Source organism: Engystomops pustulosus, chromosome 4, assembly GCF_040894005.1.
Source record: "Engystomops pustulosus chromosome 4, aEngPut4.maternal, whole genome shotgun sequence".
In the NCBI taxonomy this organism is placed as follows: domain Eukaryota; kingdom Metazoa; phylum Chordata; class Amphibia; order Anura; family Leptodactylidae; genus Engystomops; species Engystomops pustulosus.
In genome coordinates this window covers 101,318,622-101,338,545 of record NC_092414.1, presented here as the reverse complement: position 1 = coordinate 101,338,545, position 19,924 = coordinate 101,318,622, and the positions used below count along the sequence as shown (strand labels likewise).

The 19,924-nt window shown below is 39.4% G+C and overlaps 1 protein-coding gene across 3 annotated transcripts in view; it reads left to right on the top strand.

Annotated features, from left to right (window-relative positions):
* The window catches only part of DOCK4 (dedicator of cytokinesis 4), a 182,204-nt gene that overhangs the window by 63,795 nt on the left and 98,485 nt on the right, over nt 1-19,924 (top strand). For all 3 annotated transcript variants that reach the window (XM_072146918.1, XM_072146919.1, XM_072146916.1), the window contains exons 9-13: nt 10,272-10,353; nt 12,776-12,836; nt 14,367-14,499; nt 14,698-14,786; nt 19,297-19,422. In XM_072146918.1, coding sequence (XP_072003019.1) covers nt 10,272-10,353; nt 12,776-12,836; nt 14,367-14,499; nt 14,698-14,786; nt 19,297-19,422 — 491 coding nt within the window. The remainder of the gene's footprint in view (nt 1-10,271; nt 10,354-12,775; nt 12,837-14,366; nt 14,500-14,697; nt 14,787-19,296; nt 19,423-19,924) is intronic.

The window sequence follows — 19,924 nt, the reverse complement described above, 5'->3', positions numbered from 1 at the left end:
ATGGCTTCTCATGAGAAAAAAGGCTCTCTGCTGTGAAGTGTTAATCATTGCTTGGGATCAGATTGAGAGGTTTCTTTTAATTGAATCACAAATTTCTAATTAAAAGTCCTGGGCGTATGTTATTCATTGTGTATAGACTCATTAGAATGTTCTGGGCATGTTGTGAGAAGTATACAATTTTGTTCCTTCTTTTTATTTTCACGTTTCAACTCTTCTTTACCAAACAAGTTAGTTCTGACACCTCCACTACACTGGGATATGTCCCTGTTACATCATAGGATGTATACTTGGTATGATTTTAGCTGCTTTGACCACCACTTAACTTTGGATATGAGGTTTATAAAAAATAGTTGATTTTACATTACATTCAAGATCATAGATAACATTATTTGGTGACCTCATAATACCGCATTTTATGTAATCTACAGTAAATGTTATGTTTGCCAATAATTGAGTAAACTTTGATAAAAATATGCAATCCTTGTGACCATCCTGCTGCCTTCACTTGGGTCCTTGGTTTAATTTCCACCAAAAACACAATCTGTATGTTATCCTTACGTCTGCATAGGTTCCATCGTTCTACTCAAAATCCCTTTCACGCATCAAAAACATTTGACTAGGTTAACCTTTTAACGCTCCTTGATGTATATATACGTAATGGAGTATTAAGAAACTATGAAGAGGGCTCACAGACTGAGCCCTCTTCATACAGACGTGAGGTTTGCAGGATATTGGTGCAAACGCCTACCGTTAACACCCACAATTAGTTAAAGACTGCAGCATGTGGGAGACGCTATATTTGTTTTGATCATTGTTCCCCGTGATGTCATCGGGGAATTACGATCTGTCCCCATGACCACCTCAGGTCTTTATAAGGTCCAAGGCTGTTACGTTTCTGCAGATTTGTTATAATGTGCGATTTGCACATTGTAATAGATGATGTGGAACATCCCCATATACTGTAGTATTGTAGCATTTTGTAGGATAATTCAGACAACCAAGGCTAAAATACCATAGTGGGTCTGAAAAAATGGTGAAAAAAGTTAAAAACACACATATTTATTAATAAAATATATATGCTATATTTCACTGCTAATTTTTTTCAAAGCTTTCCAGTACATTGCATGGAATTTTAAATGGCGTCACTGAAAAGCACAATTTCTTCCACAGGTAACAAGCCCTCACACGACTCTGTAAATGGGAAAGTTATGCATTTTGGAAAGAGGGGCGTAAAAGACAGAAACACAAAAATAAAAAGGGCTAAGTTGTGGGTTAAAGGCTTATAGAGTCTGTGAGTAAGCTCATAAAGTACCCAGGGAGTTCACAATTTGCTAACCTGTATAATTGAGAAGTGAATTTGGAGGTATTTGCTAATGCTTGGATCTTTTTTTCAAATAGATTTTGATGTTCATTTTATGCTATTCATATACTTATTACTGAGTGTAGAAACAGTTTGTAGCAAATGGGTGGTTATAGAGTTGCTGAGGGCAAAAATATAAAATAATTATAATTCGGCTTTTGCTTGTTTTGGCTTGACTGCCAGATTTCTGCATGTATGAGAGAATGTCTGTGGGACTAAGGAAGAAGGTTTGATTTATTTTTTTGTTTAGAACCCAGAAGTAAAGATTTCTGCTAAGCTGTTTAATTTTTAAGCATGAACCCAGTATATTGAAGATAATATGTTTAGCATTTACATTGCAAAATGCTATGGTTAACCAGTTTCAGCTAGTGTTTGCCTGTTCATGCTAGTGTTTCCTGTGGTGTTAGAAGGCCCCCTGCAAGTTTAGTATAGAGGGGAGTGGGAGCATCTGTAATGGAGTAGCTGGGGAGTGGTATGTAAGAAATTTTACTGGCCACAAACATCTTTTCAGTGTTGCTTTCTTTATTTTTTAATAAAGTTTTTATTAATAAATTAATATTATTATTAATTATTATTATTAATTAATAATATTAATAAACATTTTAATAATGTTCTTGGCCAGTGGCATGCCTACATTCCTCTGGGCCCCCGGAGCAAAATTCCTAATGAGGCCCCTATCTCATTATACCCAAAATATCTTGAAAAAAAGCTGCCTTTTATTAGGTGACTCCTAGGTTCTAAATGCGCTGGCATGTTAAATAAATAATTGAGTACTATTGCCAAGTGTACCCCCTTTTTTTTTCTTAGTTGCGGTACAAGTAGGGTCCATAGGTTTGTTCTTCAGTCAAACCTGTATATTTTATAATTGTAGATCCGGACAAAAGAATTTTGGGGCCCAGTGACAGTTGGAGTTTTAAAATTGCTTGCTGTAATGGGACCAAGGATTATCTGATCATTGCACTCTGGGACTTTAGTAAAGCATCCAGAGATATTCAACAGAGGTCAGACTGGGCAGAGGGGTCCACCTTTAACTAGGGGTCATCTGTAAGTCGGGTGTCCTTAAGTAGGGTACCGCCTGTACCTCCCTATTTTTATGACAGGTGTCCCATTTTTAATGAAAAGTATACCCATTCTCGCAGAGCATATTACAAAAAAATGTACTAGCATATATGTATAATACAGACATATAACACATATGTATAATACATGTATGAGACACACGTATATACATAGACACACCTATATGAATAATATAACATATATATTATAGCCATTAACACATATACTTATATATGCATAGGACAGACATATACAAATATATGTATAGTAAAGACATATATAGTCCTATATGCTTAAAAGAAATCAACCATCAAAATGAAGTATGACAAACCAGGGTCACCTACTCATAGATCCAGGGACTTTGACTGTGGTAATCTTCTTATATTTGTTATCCATGGCCTCCTTCCTTCTAAAATAAACTTTTACAATTATACTTATGAGCCTGAAGGGCTCTGGTGGGTTTTGCCAGAGCCCCTCAGGGCTGCAGCATCACAGACTGTTATAATGAGCATAACACTTCTCACCCTTCCCCTGCTCTCTCCCCTCCAGCAAATTCAGTTGGAGGGGAGACCTGATCTGCTCATTGATTGTAACGACTAGTGAAATGACATCACGGAGGGGAAACTCCTTATTGTTGTAATACTTTATGTACTCCTACCCTCTCCCCACTCCTCCATCCTTTTCCTCACATTGTTGCCCCTCAATTCCTATACTTCCCATTGTGGCCTTCTGTCCTACATTCCCCTCATTTTGTGGTTTGCTGTCCTAAATCCCCCTTATTGTGGCCTCCTGTCCTCCACCCACTCATATTGTGGCCTCCTGTCCTTCACCCACTCATAGTGTTAACCTCGGTCCTCCATCCTCCTCTTGCGGCCTCATATCCTGCATCCTTCTCTTACTATGGCCTCCTGTCCTCCATTATCCTCTTATTGTGGCCTCCTGTCCTCCATCATCTTCTTATTGTGGCCTCCTATTCTTTATCTTCCTCTTACAATGGCTCCTGTTACTCTGGGCTCCTGTCCTCCATCCTCCTGTTACTGTGGCCCCCTGTCCTCCATCCCCCTCATATTGTGGCCCACTGTCCTTATCCTCTCCCATATTGTGGCCTCCAACCCTCCCTCCTCCACATATTGTCCTCCAACCTCCTCTTACTGGTGCCCCGTGTCCTACATCCTCCTCTTACTGTGGCTCCTGTTACTGTTTTTAACCAAAAAAATATATTCCTTTCCCTTGTTTCCCAGCAGCTGTCCTCCTTCCTTTTCTGCCGAACGATCTGAATGTTACTCGATGGAGGGAGTGGGCCAGCTGAGGGGATTAGCTACCTCCTCACATGACTGATAAAGAGAAGCAGATACATGAGTAGGGAGCTGATCCCGCCTCCTCTTGGCCCTGATGCCTCTGCTGCTCTGCAGCTGTAATGTATGGGACCAGGAGGAGGCAGGAGATGGCATGTGAGAGAGGGGTAAACCAGGCCAATCTCCCAACTGCCTGGGACTATCCCGCCATATCCGGGACAGTTGGGTGGTATGACAGAGTCTGGATTTATGAGTAAGTGCCCCTGGTTTATCATGTTTGATTTTGATGGTAGATTTTCAGATAGGCATACACACTTCACACTTACTGTACATATATTCATAGCACAGACATATACATAAATATTTATATAATACAGACATACATACACACACACACACACACACATAAATATGCATAATACAGACATACTGGGGCACATTTACTTACCCGGTCCAGACACTATCCCTTGGCACGTTGTCCGATGAGGATTCGGGTCTGCCGGGATTCACTAAGGTCGTGTGCCCAATATCCAGCAGGTGTCGCTGTTGCGCCAAAGTCTGCCAGAGTTCACCTTCTTCTTCCCAGTGCATGTAAGTGCTGATCTTGAAACAAAATAATTTTTTTAAATTCTGCGGTTTGTCCGAATCTGTCGGGTTGTCTGACGGCCATGCCCCCCCGGGGGCTGATCGAGCGGCATATATTTTAATAATGTGATGAAAAGTAGTGGACAGCCTTAGAGTTTATATATGTTGGACTGCAGCGACATATCATTAGGTTTAGATTAGGTTTATATCTCTACTTACCTTAGACATAGGGAGACAACTAGATATTAGTGGGGACGCAAGTGTAATACCAGTGGGGACGCAAGTGTGAGTGTGTGAGAACTCCTATAACACCCCTTTCTTGCGAGCATGTGTGAATGCGGACAAAGAGAGGATTAATAACATACCACCAAACAGTGGATTTCCTCTGTGGGCATTGGAGACTGTTGGAGCACCATGGGAAGCTGACAGAAGCCCAGCAGCATTCATAATTGAAGAATTTACTCTTATCTCTAATTGAGGCAAAAAGAATTCACACGGACACACACCCCACGGCTATAGACCTGGACGGTCTCCCTATATGGTAGTACAACATTTACAAATATCTACCCACTACCATCACAAAAATCTTTTAAATATTTTTCGGCTCAGTATACCTATTTCAAACAAGAGACAAACACAGACTGAGCTCTGGTTTATTTATCAAATGAATACAAATAAAAGTTGCATTTTATATATATCTTCTCACTTTATCTCTTGGTCAAAAGACCTCTATTTGCAGAAATGCAATTTGAGTTTAAATATTGATTTACAATAGGTCTAGACCACAATCCAAATCTCTGGATCTTTTCGACTTATATCTTGTTTCCACTGTGTATACACACACATATATATGTAATACAAAAATATACACACTTACATCCTTAATCATTGCATTTTATTTATTCCATTATAGTCAGCTTCAACTTTAAGACATTGGGGGTCATTTACTAAGGGCCCGATTCACGTTTTCCCGACGTGTTACCCCTATATTTCCGATTTGCGCGCGATTTTCCCTGTATTGTCCCAGGTTTTTGGCGCACGCGATTGGATTGTGGCGCATCGGTGTCGGCATGCACGCGACGGAAATCGGGGGCGTGGCCGTACGAAAACCCGACGGATTCGGAGAAACTGCTGCATTAAAAAAAAAAAAAAAGTGTCGCAGGACACGCACTTACCTTCCCCAAGTATAGGATCATGAACTCTGGCGGGCCTCGGCGGACTTCAGCGCAGCAGCGACACCTGGTGGACGTCAGAGGAACTGGCTTAGTGAATCGCCAGAAGACCCGAATCCACCGCAGAGAACGCGCCGCTGGATTGCGAATGGGCCGGGTAAGTAAATCTGCCCCATTGTCAAACACAGTCATTTTGATGTGGAGGCACAGGGCAGCTCTGGATCTTACCTGTCACTGCATACCCTCCCTCACTCTCTCCTGTGGTAGGAGGGGTTAAATACTTATAGAGAAACTTTAACCCCACACAGCTGCCTCTATTCCTTAATAAGACATCCATGAGTCACCCTCTTTCTGCTGGGTGGTCATGGTAGTCCCCCATGTGACCTCCGATCGTTACGTCCTCAGTGCTTATAGCGAGATGTAGGGAACACAGTTTTCTGTTTTCTCCATGTGTAAGCTATCATGGCAGCTAATTTCCATCTACTAGCTCAGCGATATCTTAAAATTGGAAATATGTCATTTCGAAGGCGGGATATGGTTTAAACGGTTTTAACCCCACCCCACCGATACCCTTTTTAGCTTTTGTATTTCTTTTTTTTTCTCTCCTCCTTTAACTTTACTATTCTTCCATGTACAGAGTTGTATCAGTGCTTGTTTCCTGCGTATCAAATTGTACTTTCTGGTGACACTATTTAATATTCCATGTCATATACTGGGAAGCAGGAAAATAATAAAAAATGCTTTAAAATTGCCAAAATACACATTTGCGCAATTTTCTTGTCTGCTCCGCTTTTACGGCTTTCTCTGTTTACGCCTATAGACACACCTCCTTTATTTTTCTGATTGATACAATCGTGGAGATATTAGGGGTGATCTGGCTTTTTAATCTTTTTCCGAAAGTTTTTCCGCCTTTGTAGGGTAGTTAAACCCTAGTGGGTCTGATTGTTCCTACCATATACTGCAATTCTACTGTGTTACAGTATATGGCAGCTTTCCTATGCATCTGCAACAATATGCCACTGGCAAATGACAGGTACTGATGTCTTATATATACTCCAGGCTTTCATGGTTACGTAAATGTCTCCTTGATGATGATGATGAAGAAGCTGCAATCTTTGCCATTATGGCAGTCCCAGCATGCCACCAACTTTTAAATGCCTCTGGCAGCATTGACGGGACCATAAATGGGTTAACACCAACAGGAGCCAGCACCTATTGCCAGTGTTGGCCAAGGGTATTTGCTGCAGTTTGCAGCAAATGCCAGTGCTGTATGAAGAGAGCTCAGCCATGAGCCCTCTTTGTACTGCCCTTGCTGCTTGCCGATGTGCTATTACGGTGATTTGCGGCTAGAGGTTAGTAACTGCTATCAATGTATGACTTTTAGCAATAAAGCAAAAAAATGTAAGAAATTCCAGAGTCCTTTTTTTTGTTTTTATTTGTTTTTGCTAAAAAAAGATTTTATTCAAAAAATAGTTAAAATAGTAGAGGTACATCAGGCATTACTACTAGGGCAAGAATTGTCGACTTTTGAGACACATTTCGAAATCAAATTGAGTTCTTTGTCATGATCACAGATGAGCAGACAGGAATCAACACTGTAAGGAAGTGCAGTCTCTCACATAAAATCATTTCCAGTTACTACCCGCAGCTAATAGTGTTTTACGGAATAAATGTTTAAGATTTTTTTTTTTAATTATTAAATAAATCCTGTTACTTCCTGGACTCATTTTTCTCTGAAATATTTTTGGTATGGTAAAGCCCCATATGTTTAACTTGTGTGACGAATTATTTGATAATTATCTATAGTATGTCCCTATATTTAATAAGATGTTAGTTTTATATAATAATTATTGTATTTTTAATTGTTTTTATGATTCGAAAAGTAGGGAAATTAAGCATTGAACAGAGAGTAGGGAAAGTATATTACACAGATGTTTATCCTATTTTGATGACTGCCATATGTGCTAAATATTGTGTTTATCATAATGATCTACATGTAGTCATTTGATTTGAAAGTTAAGTGTTATCAAGAACTCATTATTTATGAAGTGATTTTCTAATTTGAGTATATTTCTATATGTATTTTGCACCTGTTAAAGATTTTTATCTAGGACTCAAAACAGTCCTTAATTCAGTTCTACAGGTGACTTTCAAATTAAATATTTAATGGCTCCCAGTACCAGGGAGGAGAGAACAAACCCAAGACACACGTCAGTCTCTTAGTGCATGTAAAGATCTTCTCCCCGTTTATTTCCAAACCACAGTCGTATAACAAAACAGAAAAAGCAGCATTGGGGGCGTGAAGGAGATAAGAATACTGTAATGCTGTAAGGCCAAAATTAATTTACCAGCACATTTCTCGGAAAAGGTTAACAGGCCTTGTTCACAGACATGTTTATCTACAGCATGTACAGAGAATGTCTCCAGAACCCAAACATTTATGATGAGAAGGAGAACAATCATCTATAACAAATGTCAAGGAGAAACCCTTACAGGCAGATTACAAAAAAAATGAAGTTTGAATCCTGAAATTAACTGGACAGTGCTTGACCCCCGGTGTGACCTCTGGCTAATACATTTCGATGGCAGACAGTAGTTAAGATGGCGTCTGAAACCGGTGCGATCTCCTTAACACACCCATGCTTTTATACTATTACTCTGTTGTACTTTCTTTTTACTTAAAGGAAACCTACCACTTGAAGTGGCAGGTTTCAGAAGAAAATACCGAGCACCAGCTCAGGGTGAGCTGGTGCCGGAGCTTATTTTTGTTAGTTTTGTTAGCAATACAGCGGTTTAAAACACTTTTTAAACTTTATAGCCGGCGCAGGGAGGTAATCGCTCGGCGCTTACCATGCGCGCGGCTCTCCTTCACTTCCTATGTAGCTGCGCGCACGGTACCGCGCATGGTAAGCGCCGAGCGCGTACCTCCCTGCGCCGGCTATACAGTTTAAAAAGTGTTTTAAACCGCAATACAGCGGTTTAAAACACTAACAAAAATAAGCTCCGGCACCAGCTCACCCTGAGCTGGTGCTCGGTATTTCCATCTGAAACCTGCCACTTAAAAGGGAAACGTAAAGGGAGAGTTTTCAAACCTGAGCCTTACTAGCAAACCGTGAAACCATATGTGTAGGCTGGCCCCGCAGGGAAAGGCCAGCATAAATATATAATGGAATGTGCAACAGAGCAGGCCACCATTTTTAGTAGGTTACATTCAAGACACATAATTGCCACAATCAGTAACATCCATTAAGCTTTACACTATTTTTGTTGGATATTTCCATATGATAAACAAATGGACATGCACATAGCAAAACTCCTTTAGTGCAACATTGTCAGCACTTCACTAATACTTCAGCAGTAAAGTAGCATTGTGGGTTCAAATAAGGAAATGAAAGGGTTAACCAAAGCTGAAAGCAGTGTCTCCAGTTGTTACCACAGAAGAATCTCTAGTGCTAAAATCCTCTGTTGACCTGCTTAGATTAATCTCTCCAGTGTTAGTTATTTTTCAATCCTTTTTTCTTCTCAAGACATCTAAAACACTGAGGCAGTTTACTGAGCCATTTGCTGTAAGCAGGTGCATAGGCAATCTAGTTCTGTAATGTACATGGAATAGTAAAGTGGTGGAGCATTCCGAATCACAGTAAGCGAAAATATCACAGTGCTGTATCAAAATAACGTAATTCTATAGAAGTTAATATTAGGTCAGCTTTCCCTTTGCCTTATCTTAACAGATGTGAGTACTAAAGGATTACTACCCCATAGGATTTGCATTGTGGTCTGATTCCGAATACCATACACCACAAACAAATCTTTAATAATATGATAAAATCTGTTTTTCTTGTATCAGAAAACAATAATATTGATTTAAGTTGAGAATAAATATATTCATAAATCTAAAAAGTGAAAAGATGAATCCAGCTCATCGCTCCAATTATGTGGTGATGCAATGGTCTTTGCACAGAGTAAAAAACTTAAGCCTCTCTAGGGATAGGAAAATACTCCAATATTGTAGAGAAATTGGCTTTATTCTCACGATTCTAAAAACAGAATATTTATTGAAAAATCCATTAAACACCTGTGCAAAAAGATGCGTTTCAGGTTAAACTTCAGGTGTTCTGAATGTATAAGCTTTTATTTATTTATTTTTTGCTCGACCATTTTGTTTAAAAGTGCTGGTGGGGATTTATAAAACGTTTGTGCGTGGTATAAACCCGGCCCCCCTGCATGCCTCCATGTACGGCCCTCTTCACTCCCCTCCATACCAAGTTGGTGTGGAGGTGGCGTGAAGGCGAAAATAGTTGCAATTCCCTGCACCAGGAATGGTAACTATTTCACAGCTTGTATGCCAGAAAACAGGCATTCAAGTTCCTATGAATTCCCCCGTTCTCTCTGTCTGAAACATGTCAATCTGTCGTGCACAGATTTTCTTCATGCTAGATTGTATTTTTACACAAATTAATCTATACATTTTGTGGTTGCTAATTGTTCTCATAGAAAACCTGAACTGTTGATCTGTAGTAACTGTATGATACATAATCTAGATAGAAGTTGTATATACTGAAGTTTTTATTCTTTAACTCTGCTTACCAAATATAATCTTTCAAGCTGCAGGGAAAGATCCACACTGACAATTTCAGCGATTACCAATGCAAAGCTGACGTTTTGTCAGGTTTTAAACATGCTTTGAATATTTAATCATTTCTAAGTCCTGACAGACTCTTGATAAATTAAGGTTGTGTGTTAAAAAATGAGATGCTAAACCTTGAGATGTTCATGTTACATTCTTTTTGTGTATTTCAGTGAAAGGTTCTTTGTAAGGTTAAACAGAAATGGACTTCCAAAATCTCCAGAAAAGACAGAAAGATACAGTTCTGTTTTTGTTGTAAGTACCTTCTGCCCTTGATGATACATTTGACTATGTGTTTATATTAAATGGAATTAAGGACATTGACCACATTTATTTATGGTTCAACATCAAGCTTTATTGATTGTTGCTTATTGGTAGTACAGGAGTTAGCGATGAATTATAAAACTTGCAACAGTTAGGCATGTGTATACACTCAAAGGATTTGGGTAAGCACAATTAAAGCATGGTATACATTACATATAAAGCAAAAGGTTAACTTCTAACAATAACAAATCAACATATCAACTTGGGGTTGTTTAAAAACTTGGGGGTATTTTACATATAAAAGACAAGATAATATACAATAGGGTAACAGGGTTAGGAAGGGGGTAGGGAATTATGGGGAATGGGGAATAGACTGTGTGCGTCTTATCCCGTGTCTGCACTTAAGGTACATGAAAGACGCTGCCTGCGGACAACCAATCACGGACAACGGACGTAGACCTATGATCTATCCAAGAGGACCATATATGATGGAATTGTTCATACCTTCCCTCATCGCTTGCTTTTAATTCTTCCATATGCCCAATTGAGTCTAGCGCCTCTATCCATTGCAATCTGGTGGGAGCCTCGGCTGATCCATCGTCTAGGAATAATTTGTCGCATGGCCATAAGAAAGTGGCACAATGGACTTTTTTAATATTTTGCAATGGTTCCAGAGAACATGGACAGAAGCGCCAGCTCCGGAGTTGGTACCATCTTTTTCCTATGGACTGTGTGGAAGAGTTCAAAGATAGCTCGCCAGAGTTACACTCCCACCAAATGTGGAGCATAGAGCCTATTTCATTGCCACAGCGCCAGCAAGTGTCCGGGACGGAGGGAAACATTTTGTGCAACTTTACTGGTGTCCTGTACCACTGGGTCAGTATGTTGTAATTCAATTCCTGCATGCGGCACGAAATGGACGACTTATGCGTCAAGATCAATGCCTTTTGCCACTATGCAGGGGTAAATTATTTATTGAGTTCCTCCTCCCAGACGCCTGCACATTTGGGGCGGAAGTCCGCCAAGTCCACCCGTGTCAACAAAGAATAGACCAAGGAGATCGCATGCGGTGGTGCAGAAGTGGAGAGGCAAAGGAAGAGTTAGACAAAAGACTCTCTACCGTTCCCAGCGAGGATATATAATTACGTATTTGAAAATATGAGAGCCATCTGGTTGATGGGATGCCCAATACTGCCGTTACTTCAGCCTGTGAACGGATTCCTGTGTCTGTTAAAATGTCTGGTAATCTGGGTAGGTGGGGGGAGCTTGTGTTTGATAGTGTGCAGAGTCCCTCTATGGCTGGATTACCTGTTAATGGGGTGAATGGGCCGGGGATGTTTATTAGTCCCGAGGAGCTAGCAAATTTAAGCCACGAGGTTAGAAGCATTGTAAGAAGTGGTGAAAAATTTACATTAGTTTATGGAGCGGGCCACCAAAATGCTCCCAATGCCTGTGAGGTGTTATTTTCTAGTTCCATCTCGACCCAGTGCTTTGAACGTTTATGAAGAATGTCCAGAACATATGTGGCGATTGTTGCTTTATAGTAACTATAGAAGTCAGGGAGCCCAGTTCCACCATCTTGTTTGTGTAACTTTAAGGTCGCATGCCTAATCCGTGGCTGAGAGCCACGCCAAACAAAGTTTTGGGTCATGCGCCGGAGTCTATCGAAGTACGACCTAGGAAGGGGGATAGGGATGGTCTGGAAGAAATATAGGATGTGTGGGAGCACATCCATTTTAAGGACATTAATCCTCCCAAACCACGACAGAGGAAGTTTCGCCCATTTCTCTGGGTCCCCTTCGATAGTCCGAAGCATAGGTTTGTAATTAAGATCGAAGAGTGAGGTGGATTCGGTTGAGATTTGTGTTCCTAGGTATCTTATGGAATCAGTTGCCCATTTGAAAGGAAAAGTTGCTTGGAGCCATGCTTGCTCGATTGCAGGCAGGGTAACATTAAAAAGTTCCGACTTGTGTGTGTTTACTTTAAAATTTCTCACCCCACCATATAAGCTAAATTCTTTTAATATTGCAGGTAGGGATGTTTGACCACATATATTTAGACACTTTTTACATCATTTTGACCGAAATCTGGGGATTAGCAAAAATGGATTAGAAGTATAAGAGGGAGTGTCTTAAGATGCTCTGCCTTGTACATTTTAGTGCTTTTTCTATTAGATGAGATAACGTATAGCTTGGTTGTTGATAATTGTTCTCATAATTCTAAATTGTTACCTTTTCTAGAATTTTTTTTGAAACATATTTCCCTAACAAACACTCTAAATGTAGAGCAGGTATAGAATTGTAATTTTTATAAAAAATATTTATTTATGAATATATAGACGGATATATATTATTTTTTGTATGTTAGTCATGTTTTACTGTTTGGTTTTGTTAAAATTTTACATTTGTTCTAGGACTTAAGCTCAAGTGACCTTCGGAAAGACATTTTCATCACTGTACACATAATCAGAATTGGTGAGTTTTCTTACGATTGGATTGGAAAATCAACCCCCTAGCTAACTAGCCATAGTTATGATTTGCCAGTGTCATTCTCGATTTTGGCTATTTTTGTTACAGGGTTAAATGCCAGGAATAATCGTTATTATATTTTGATATATCGGACATTTTGGGATGCAGTGATACCTATTCTATTTATGATTTTTACTGTTTATTTATATTTACAACAATTCTAGGGAAAGTGGGGGTGATTTGAATTTTGTTTTTTTTTTAAACTTTTTTTTACTATTTTTAAGATAGGGTACTTTAACCATAGGTTGTCTGATTGATCCTACTATGTACTGCCATTCTAAATTATGGTAGTATGTGGGGATTTTCCTTATCACTCACGTTGTAATGAAATGGTTAAATTCAGACAGCCACAGGTCTTTGTATGACTTGAGGCTGTCATGTGACCAGATCGCTGCTCTGATGTTTTCACACCCATGTGCCGCCATCTTTTTGAAGCCACCGGCAGCTAGCACCAATCGAAAGTGTTACTGGTGGGTGTTTACTGCATATTATCCAGGTATGTGAAGGGTTCAGCCCGTGAGCCCCCTCCAAACATTGTCAGGCAGCGTGTGACATAGTATTACGTCACAGGTCTTTAAAGGAAACCTACCACTTAGAATGGCAGGGGTAAGCTGTAAGTACCGAGCACCAGCTCAGGGTGAGCTGGTGCCGGTACTTACTTTCGTTAGTGTTATAAACCGCGGTATCGCGGTTTTAACACTTTTTAAACTTTAGAGCAGAACAGGCTTTGGCGCTGCGTGCGCACAATCGTGCACGCACCTCCATAGGAAATAGCGGAGATGTCGCGCGCAGCGCCGAAGCCCCTTCGGCTCTAAAGTTTAAAAAGTGTGAAAACCGCGATACCGTGATTTATAACACTAACGAAAGTAAGTACCGGCACCAGCTCACCCTGAGCTGGTGCTCGGTACTTACAGCTTACCCCTACCATTCTAAATGGTAGGTTTCCTTTAAGGGGTTAATGTCATGTGACTAGGGTAAAGGACTTTATATGACATCCCATGGTCACACGACTTAAAGTGCCCAATGATGCAAGTAAAATTTAATATGCAGGACACACTTAGTGTGAATGTCTCACATCAGGTGAGTTGCATATAAGTTTACATTGCAGCCAAGGAAAGGAACAATTTAGGGATAAGGGCAATGTTCTTTAATCATTGTTTTTAATTAAGTTTTTATTTTGGCTGGGTTAACAATACATAGTTTACTTCTATCCATGTAGTATTTGAACCACATTAAATATTCTCCAATTATAGATAAAATGAATCTTTAGTCTGAATTCATTGCTGGCGCATCTGTGGTGCTCTTCTTCCCTAGATTTGAAATTAAGACCTAGTAATATTATCAGGTGAGATGTCCCTGCTCTGCTCACTTTTTGATAACATTAAAAAAACAAATACATTTCTTATCTACAAATGTCTTATTTTTTGGTTGATACTGAATTTTGCTCAATTGCCTGATAATTTCTGTTTCTGTTAGGTCGGATGGGAGCTGGGGAGAAGAAGAACTCTTCTAATGTGCAATATCGCCGACCATTTGGTTGTGCCGCTCTTAGCATCGCTGACCTTTTAACAGGAGAGTCGAAAGATGACCTCATTTTAAAGGTTTATATGTAAGTTCACTGTATTCTTTTTTTTTTTTTTTTTTTTTTTTTTGTTCACTGTATGATTTGCAGACTATTATTTGTTCAGAAGCTTTACATTCTTACTTTTTAGTTTGTCTTTTGTCAGTGTACTAAAATACATAATTTGATTTGTAATTCAGATTTTGTGTGTGATTCTGTCGTAATGAAGAATTTGTTCCTTTTTAGGTGCAACACAGAAAGTGATTGGTATCAAATCCATGAAAACATTATAAAGAAAATGAATGCCCGATACAACCTAACAGGTTCAAATACAGGTTTGTAGTTTTTCATTTTTGTTTTGCCAGAATACTATTTATAGAACAAAAGAAAAATGAGCAATGCACCAATATTACTGATGTCATATTTCTATTCATTACAAACACTCAAAATAATGAAATGCTAAATCTACTTGTTTATGGTCTTGTTACAAAAAGAGAGGATATATCTCTGGATCAACGGACTGCAAGAGCAATTGGTAACGTGTTTTACAAAGAATGGTTGGTTGTAACTGAGAAATTGCGATAATTGTTCAGTTTCAAGTAGTAAATCAAGTAGAAGCTGAGGCAACATGTCTGTAGTAGAGGCCCCCCTCATTGATAAAATGTCCAGCAGAGCCCCCTTAAAAGAAAAATGTAGCACTTACCATTGGGCGCTCAAGTCCAGAGTCCTTTTCTCACCACAGGAAGTATTCAGGTTCCAGGTAGTGGGGGCAGAATCAAGTCTACGCACTCTGCCTACGCACACACTATGACAGTGATGGTGGATCTTTTAGAGGCCGAGTGCCAAAACTGCAACTCAAAACCCTGCTTATTTATCGCAAGGTGCCAACCAAAAATTAAAGCAGTAACTTATTGCTCCATGTTAAACAACTTTCAATCATATTGGCCTCCTAAAGACAACACAGTAGAAAGTTTTCATCGTTTTACGTTCTTTCCAGTTTCCCTCTGTACAGAGAGAATCGTGGGGCCAGCAGGAGGTCCTTCAAAAATAATTGGACCCTGTCAAATTCTCCCTCTTCCTACAGACCCAAGTAGCAAAGTTACTATCCAAAATATGACTGAAAGCAGCATCTTTTAAGTTTCTTGGAACTGCAAGAAGATTCTTTTGAGTCTTGTCTGGTGTGCTGGGGCGATGGCCCGGGTGGCCACAAAAAGGGCTCAGAGTGCCGCCTCTGGCACCTGAGGTTCCCCACCACTGCACTATGACATCAGCAGTGGGTGCTGCCTGTGTGCTGCCTGTGTGCTGCCTGTGTGCTGCCTGTGTGCTGCCTGTGTGCTGCCTGTGTGCGGCCTGTGTGCGGCCTGTGTGCGGCCTGTGTGCGGCCTGTGTGCTGCCTGTGTGCTGCCTGTGCCCACGCGTAAGTACTCTCCTTAAACTCAAGTAAATATACATTAACTTTATCTGTCTAAAATAATATTTTAGCATAAAAGGTATGACTTTATTGTAGAAAGAAAGTTTCTTTACAATCAATACCTCAGATGCTGAAGTGGTTGTCCGAGTGTTAAAATGAAAAAGTTGCAATGTAGCAGCAAATGTTTGTGAATATTTGTTTCGGTTGCATAAGAAGATTATTAAGCGTCTTACAATATTTTTCATTGCTTTAGTTATGGATGTGTTGCTCTGAAAAGTGTACATTTTTATATACACCAATTACTTGGAGATACCACAGGTACATTAGCACAAATGCTCTAGATCAGTGGTGGCGAACCTATGGCACGGGTGCCAGAGGTGGCACTCTGAGCCTTGTCAGTGGGCACTCAGAATATTGCCTCAAAACAGAATTTACCAGACAGGAGATTAAGGGATCCTTCTGCAAGCCCAGGTAGCCCAGGACGTGACAAGTTTAGCGTTAGTGAGGCATCCGGGTCTGATCCTGTGTGAACAGGGTCGGATTATCATTGGAGCTACTGCTCTTGGTTGTCAAGGGAAGCTCCAATGGCAAACCAAATTTTCCCTTCTGTCAACGATATTGATTTCCTAAGTAACATTAAAAGTTGTGGTACAGCACGGAGCAAGAAGATTGCGATAAGTTACTGTCCGAATTGCTGCGTTGGCACTTTGCGATAAATAAGTGGGGATGTGTTGCAGTTTGGGCACTCGGTTTCTAAAAGGTTCGCCATCACTGCTCTAGATCCACGTACAATCTGTCATTCTGGCTGTTGAACCAGCATACTTGTTTTTCTTCATTGACCTAGTTTTCCTACGGTACAGATAAACTGCAATTAGACTATTAGAATAATATCCTCCTTTTGTGCAATTTGTATATATAAAGTAACTTGGTGCAACAGACATATGTTCATTGTGATTTTAACAGTAGTCTTCACTTGCAGTTTAGGCAGTATATTCAGCAGTTATGTTCTAATATACTTGTTTTATTGTCACTCTGAGAAGGTTCTCAGCAGAAATAAACACTCAAGGTTATTGCTTACATGACTCTGTTGAGAGTTTGGAAAAGTTCAGAATGAGACAGTGTTTATAGCTTGTCTTGATTTCTGGCTATGTCTATTTATCAAGGAGTTTGCCTGGCCATTGTTCCATGTATACAGCATCTATTTTACCACTTAATATACTACTACCAGCAGATTTTGCTAAAAGCACCTGTATCATACTGTATGTTAAAGTAGGATTCAGTGTAGTACATACACATATATTTTGTGTGTGTATGTATATATTTCAATATATATCTATATAGATATACATATATACAGGCAGTCCCCTACTTAAGAACACCCAACTTACAGACGAACCCTAGTTACAAACTGACCTCTGGATATTGGTAATTTACTGTACTTTAGCCCTAGGCTACAATAATCAGCTGTAACAGTTATCACATGTGTCTGCAATGAAGATTTATTGTTAATCCTGGTTCTAATGACAACCCAACATTTTTAAAATCCAATTTTCACAAAGACCAAAGATTTTTTGTCTGGGATAACAATTATTAAATATACAGTTCTGACTTACATGCAAACTCAACTTAAGAACAAACCTACAGAACCTATCCTGTACCTAACCCGGGGACTGCCTGTATATGTAATATATACTTATAAATATACATATTTTTTATATTAGCCTATATCGGGCCAGAATTCATAAGGGCATAGAGCCAATTAAGTTCTTGTAAAGGCAGAATTTCAATCTAGCTTTTAGTCATTCTGTTCTCATTAACTACTTTCACTAAACTATCTCGTTCCTTTTTTATATATTGTTATAATTATTGTTGAATTCTCTCTATTTTCTTTTGATCACAGCCATATTACCATTTTATATTTTGTGGGAAATTTACCTCATAAGTTTTTTTTTTTTTTTTTTTCAATTAAATCATTTTTTTTAAGTAGTTATTGCACTAGCATCTCATTTATTCACATCTCTGTTCAGTAATTACATGCCCTTTTTCATAAATGACTTGATAACTCACAAAAACACTCTGTATACTTTCTGTATTAATGTCTCATGGTTTCTATATCTCCACTTAATGGCATTCTATTGAAAACGTTCAGTTCCAGTGGAAGTGCCCGTGGACTCCACTGCCATGCGACTTTTTAGGAGGTGCAGCATTTAAGATTTTGCCTCAGGCCACACAAAGGCCAGAATCTGCCCTCGACAATATGCATGTCTATTTGTCTGTAGGGGTTTGTCATCTGAATATCTTTTTGGGTCAGCATAAAATTCTGAAATTGTTCCAGGATTTTCAGAAGATTTGTATCTGAATTCAATGGGTGTTCCTTTATCCCCTGTAGAGAATAAGTATCTGGCTTTAATTGTGGACAATGACCTCAAGCAAATTTTAAAGGTGATTTCTGGGATCGGCAAAAAACATGCCCAAAGGGGTGTGGAAACACTAAATTTCCCATGGTTGCTGTTCCAGTTCTCTTTGTCACTCTTTGTTTGCTGTGCTGTCATGCACAGTGTTATGTAAGAAAATCCATCTACGATGTTTATATTTTAAAAAGAAATTCACATAAATTGTAAAAATAGTAATGCTACGCGTGAAAGGAATATAAATGAAGTTTTTTTCCTCTCAAAATTCATGTAAGTGATCTGTACAGTACATAATGTAGGTGTGTAGTTATACGGCTGCACTTCAACAGTTGCAGGTGCTCACTGTTAGGGATCCTACCCGATAATAGAGAAATGGTAAAATATGGAAGCAATCCCACATGCTGCTGCACCCTTCCCACACCAAACCACAGCTCTTCATCTATATCTCCCCACGGATCAGTTTGAGAAAGGCTGTCTGTGCCGAAACATCAGGTTATGTCTGCCGTGCCATTTGAATAAAAATAACCTACAGCATCTACTTAAAGGAGTTCTTCAGTTTTTTGCTATTTCTCTACTCTTTAGCACAGTCAGACTGATTAGTATTGATACGTTACTCTAAGGCAGTGGTGGCGAACCTATGGCACGGGTGCCAGAGGTGGCACTCAGAGCCCTCTCTATGGGCACCTGTGCCATCACCCCAGCGCAGAGTTTGCCAGACAAGACTCAAGGCCTCCTGCAGTCCAAAGCACCCCATAACCCTAGAAGGAAGCTACCATGATAATCCAAACTTCTTCTCCTTATTTCTACTGTATTGGTGTCCACAGGTGCCTATAAAATTTAAACATGTAACAGGGCAGGGAGTAATAGCTTACTGCTTAAATTGTCGAATCGGCACTTTGCGAAAAATATGTGGGTTTTGGTTGTAGTTTGGGCACTCGGCGTCTAAAAGGTTTGCCAACACTGCTCTAAGTGCATCAGTGTTTCTTCTAAATGTTTACCTTCTTTTTCTCACTTTTATTCTAGGCCTGGCAGTTTCCCTTCAGCTGCTTCATGGAGACATTGAGCAAATTAGAAGAGATTACTCTTCAGTGTTTACCCGTGGGGTCTCAATAACAAGAAAGCTTGGTTTCTCAGATGTCATTATGCCTGGTAAGCTTGAGAAAAACAAAAGGTATATGTTACAATTGCTGCAGATACCTTCGTAATTGCATACATTCCCTGAACAGACTTTTTCAACCATACTTGCATTGTGAGATGATTTCTTGCTTGTGTTGGAATAATACAGTATTGTATGTGGCTAATAATTCTGATTCTGGCTTTATATCCACCTATATTATTTTTATTTGTATGTTTATGCAGACAGTTGTTTCGTGTGTGCATCAGGTGAACATTTACTGATACATATAACATCATTGTCAAAGTTATATTCAAAAATTGGTGTGCTATGTGATTTTTTTGCTCTAATGAGCCCATCCCATTTACATAGGAGTGTAGAGACTAACAGAAGAATTCTACAATTCTACAGTTTCTAGTATCCTGTCTATTATGGTCTGTGAAAAATTAAAATCCGAAGGTGACCTGGCCTGGACAATGAAGTACATTTCATCTACAAGTTTATTTGAAGCCCTTATCACACAATTTTTTTTTTGTC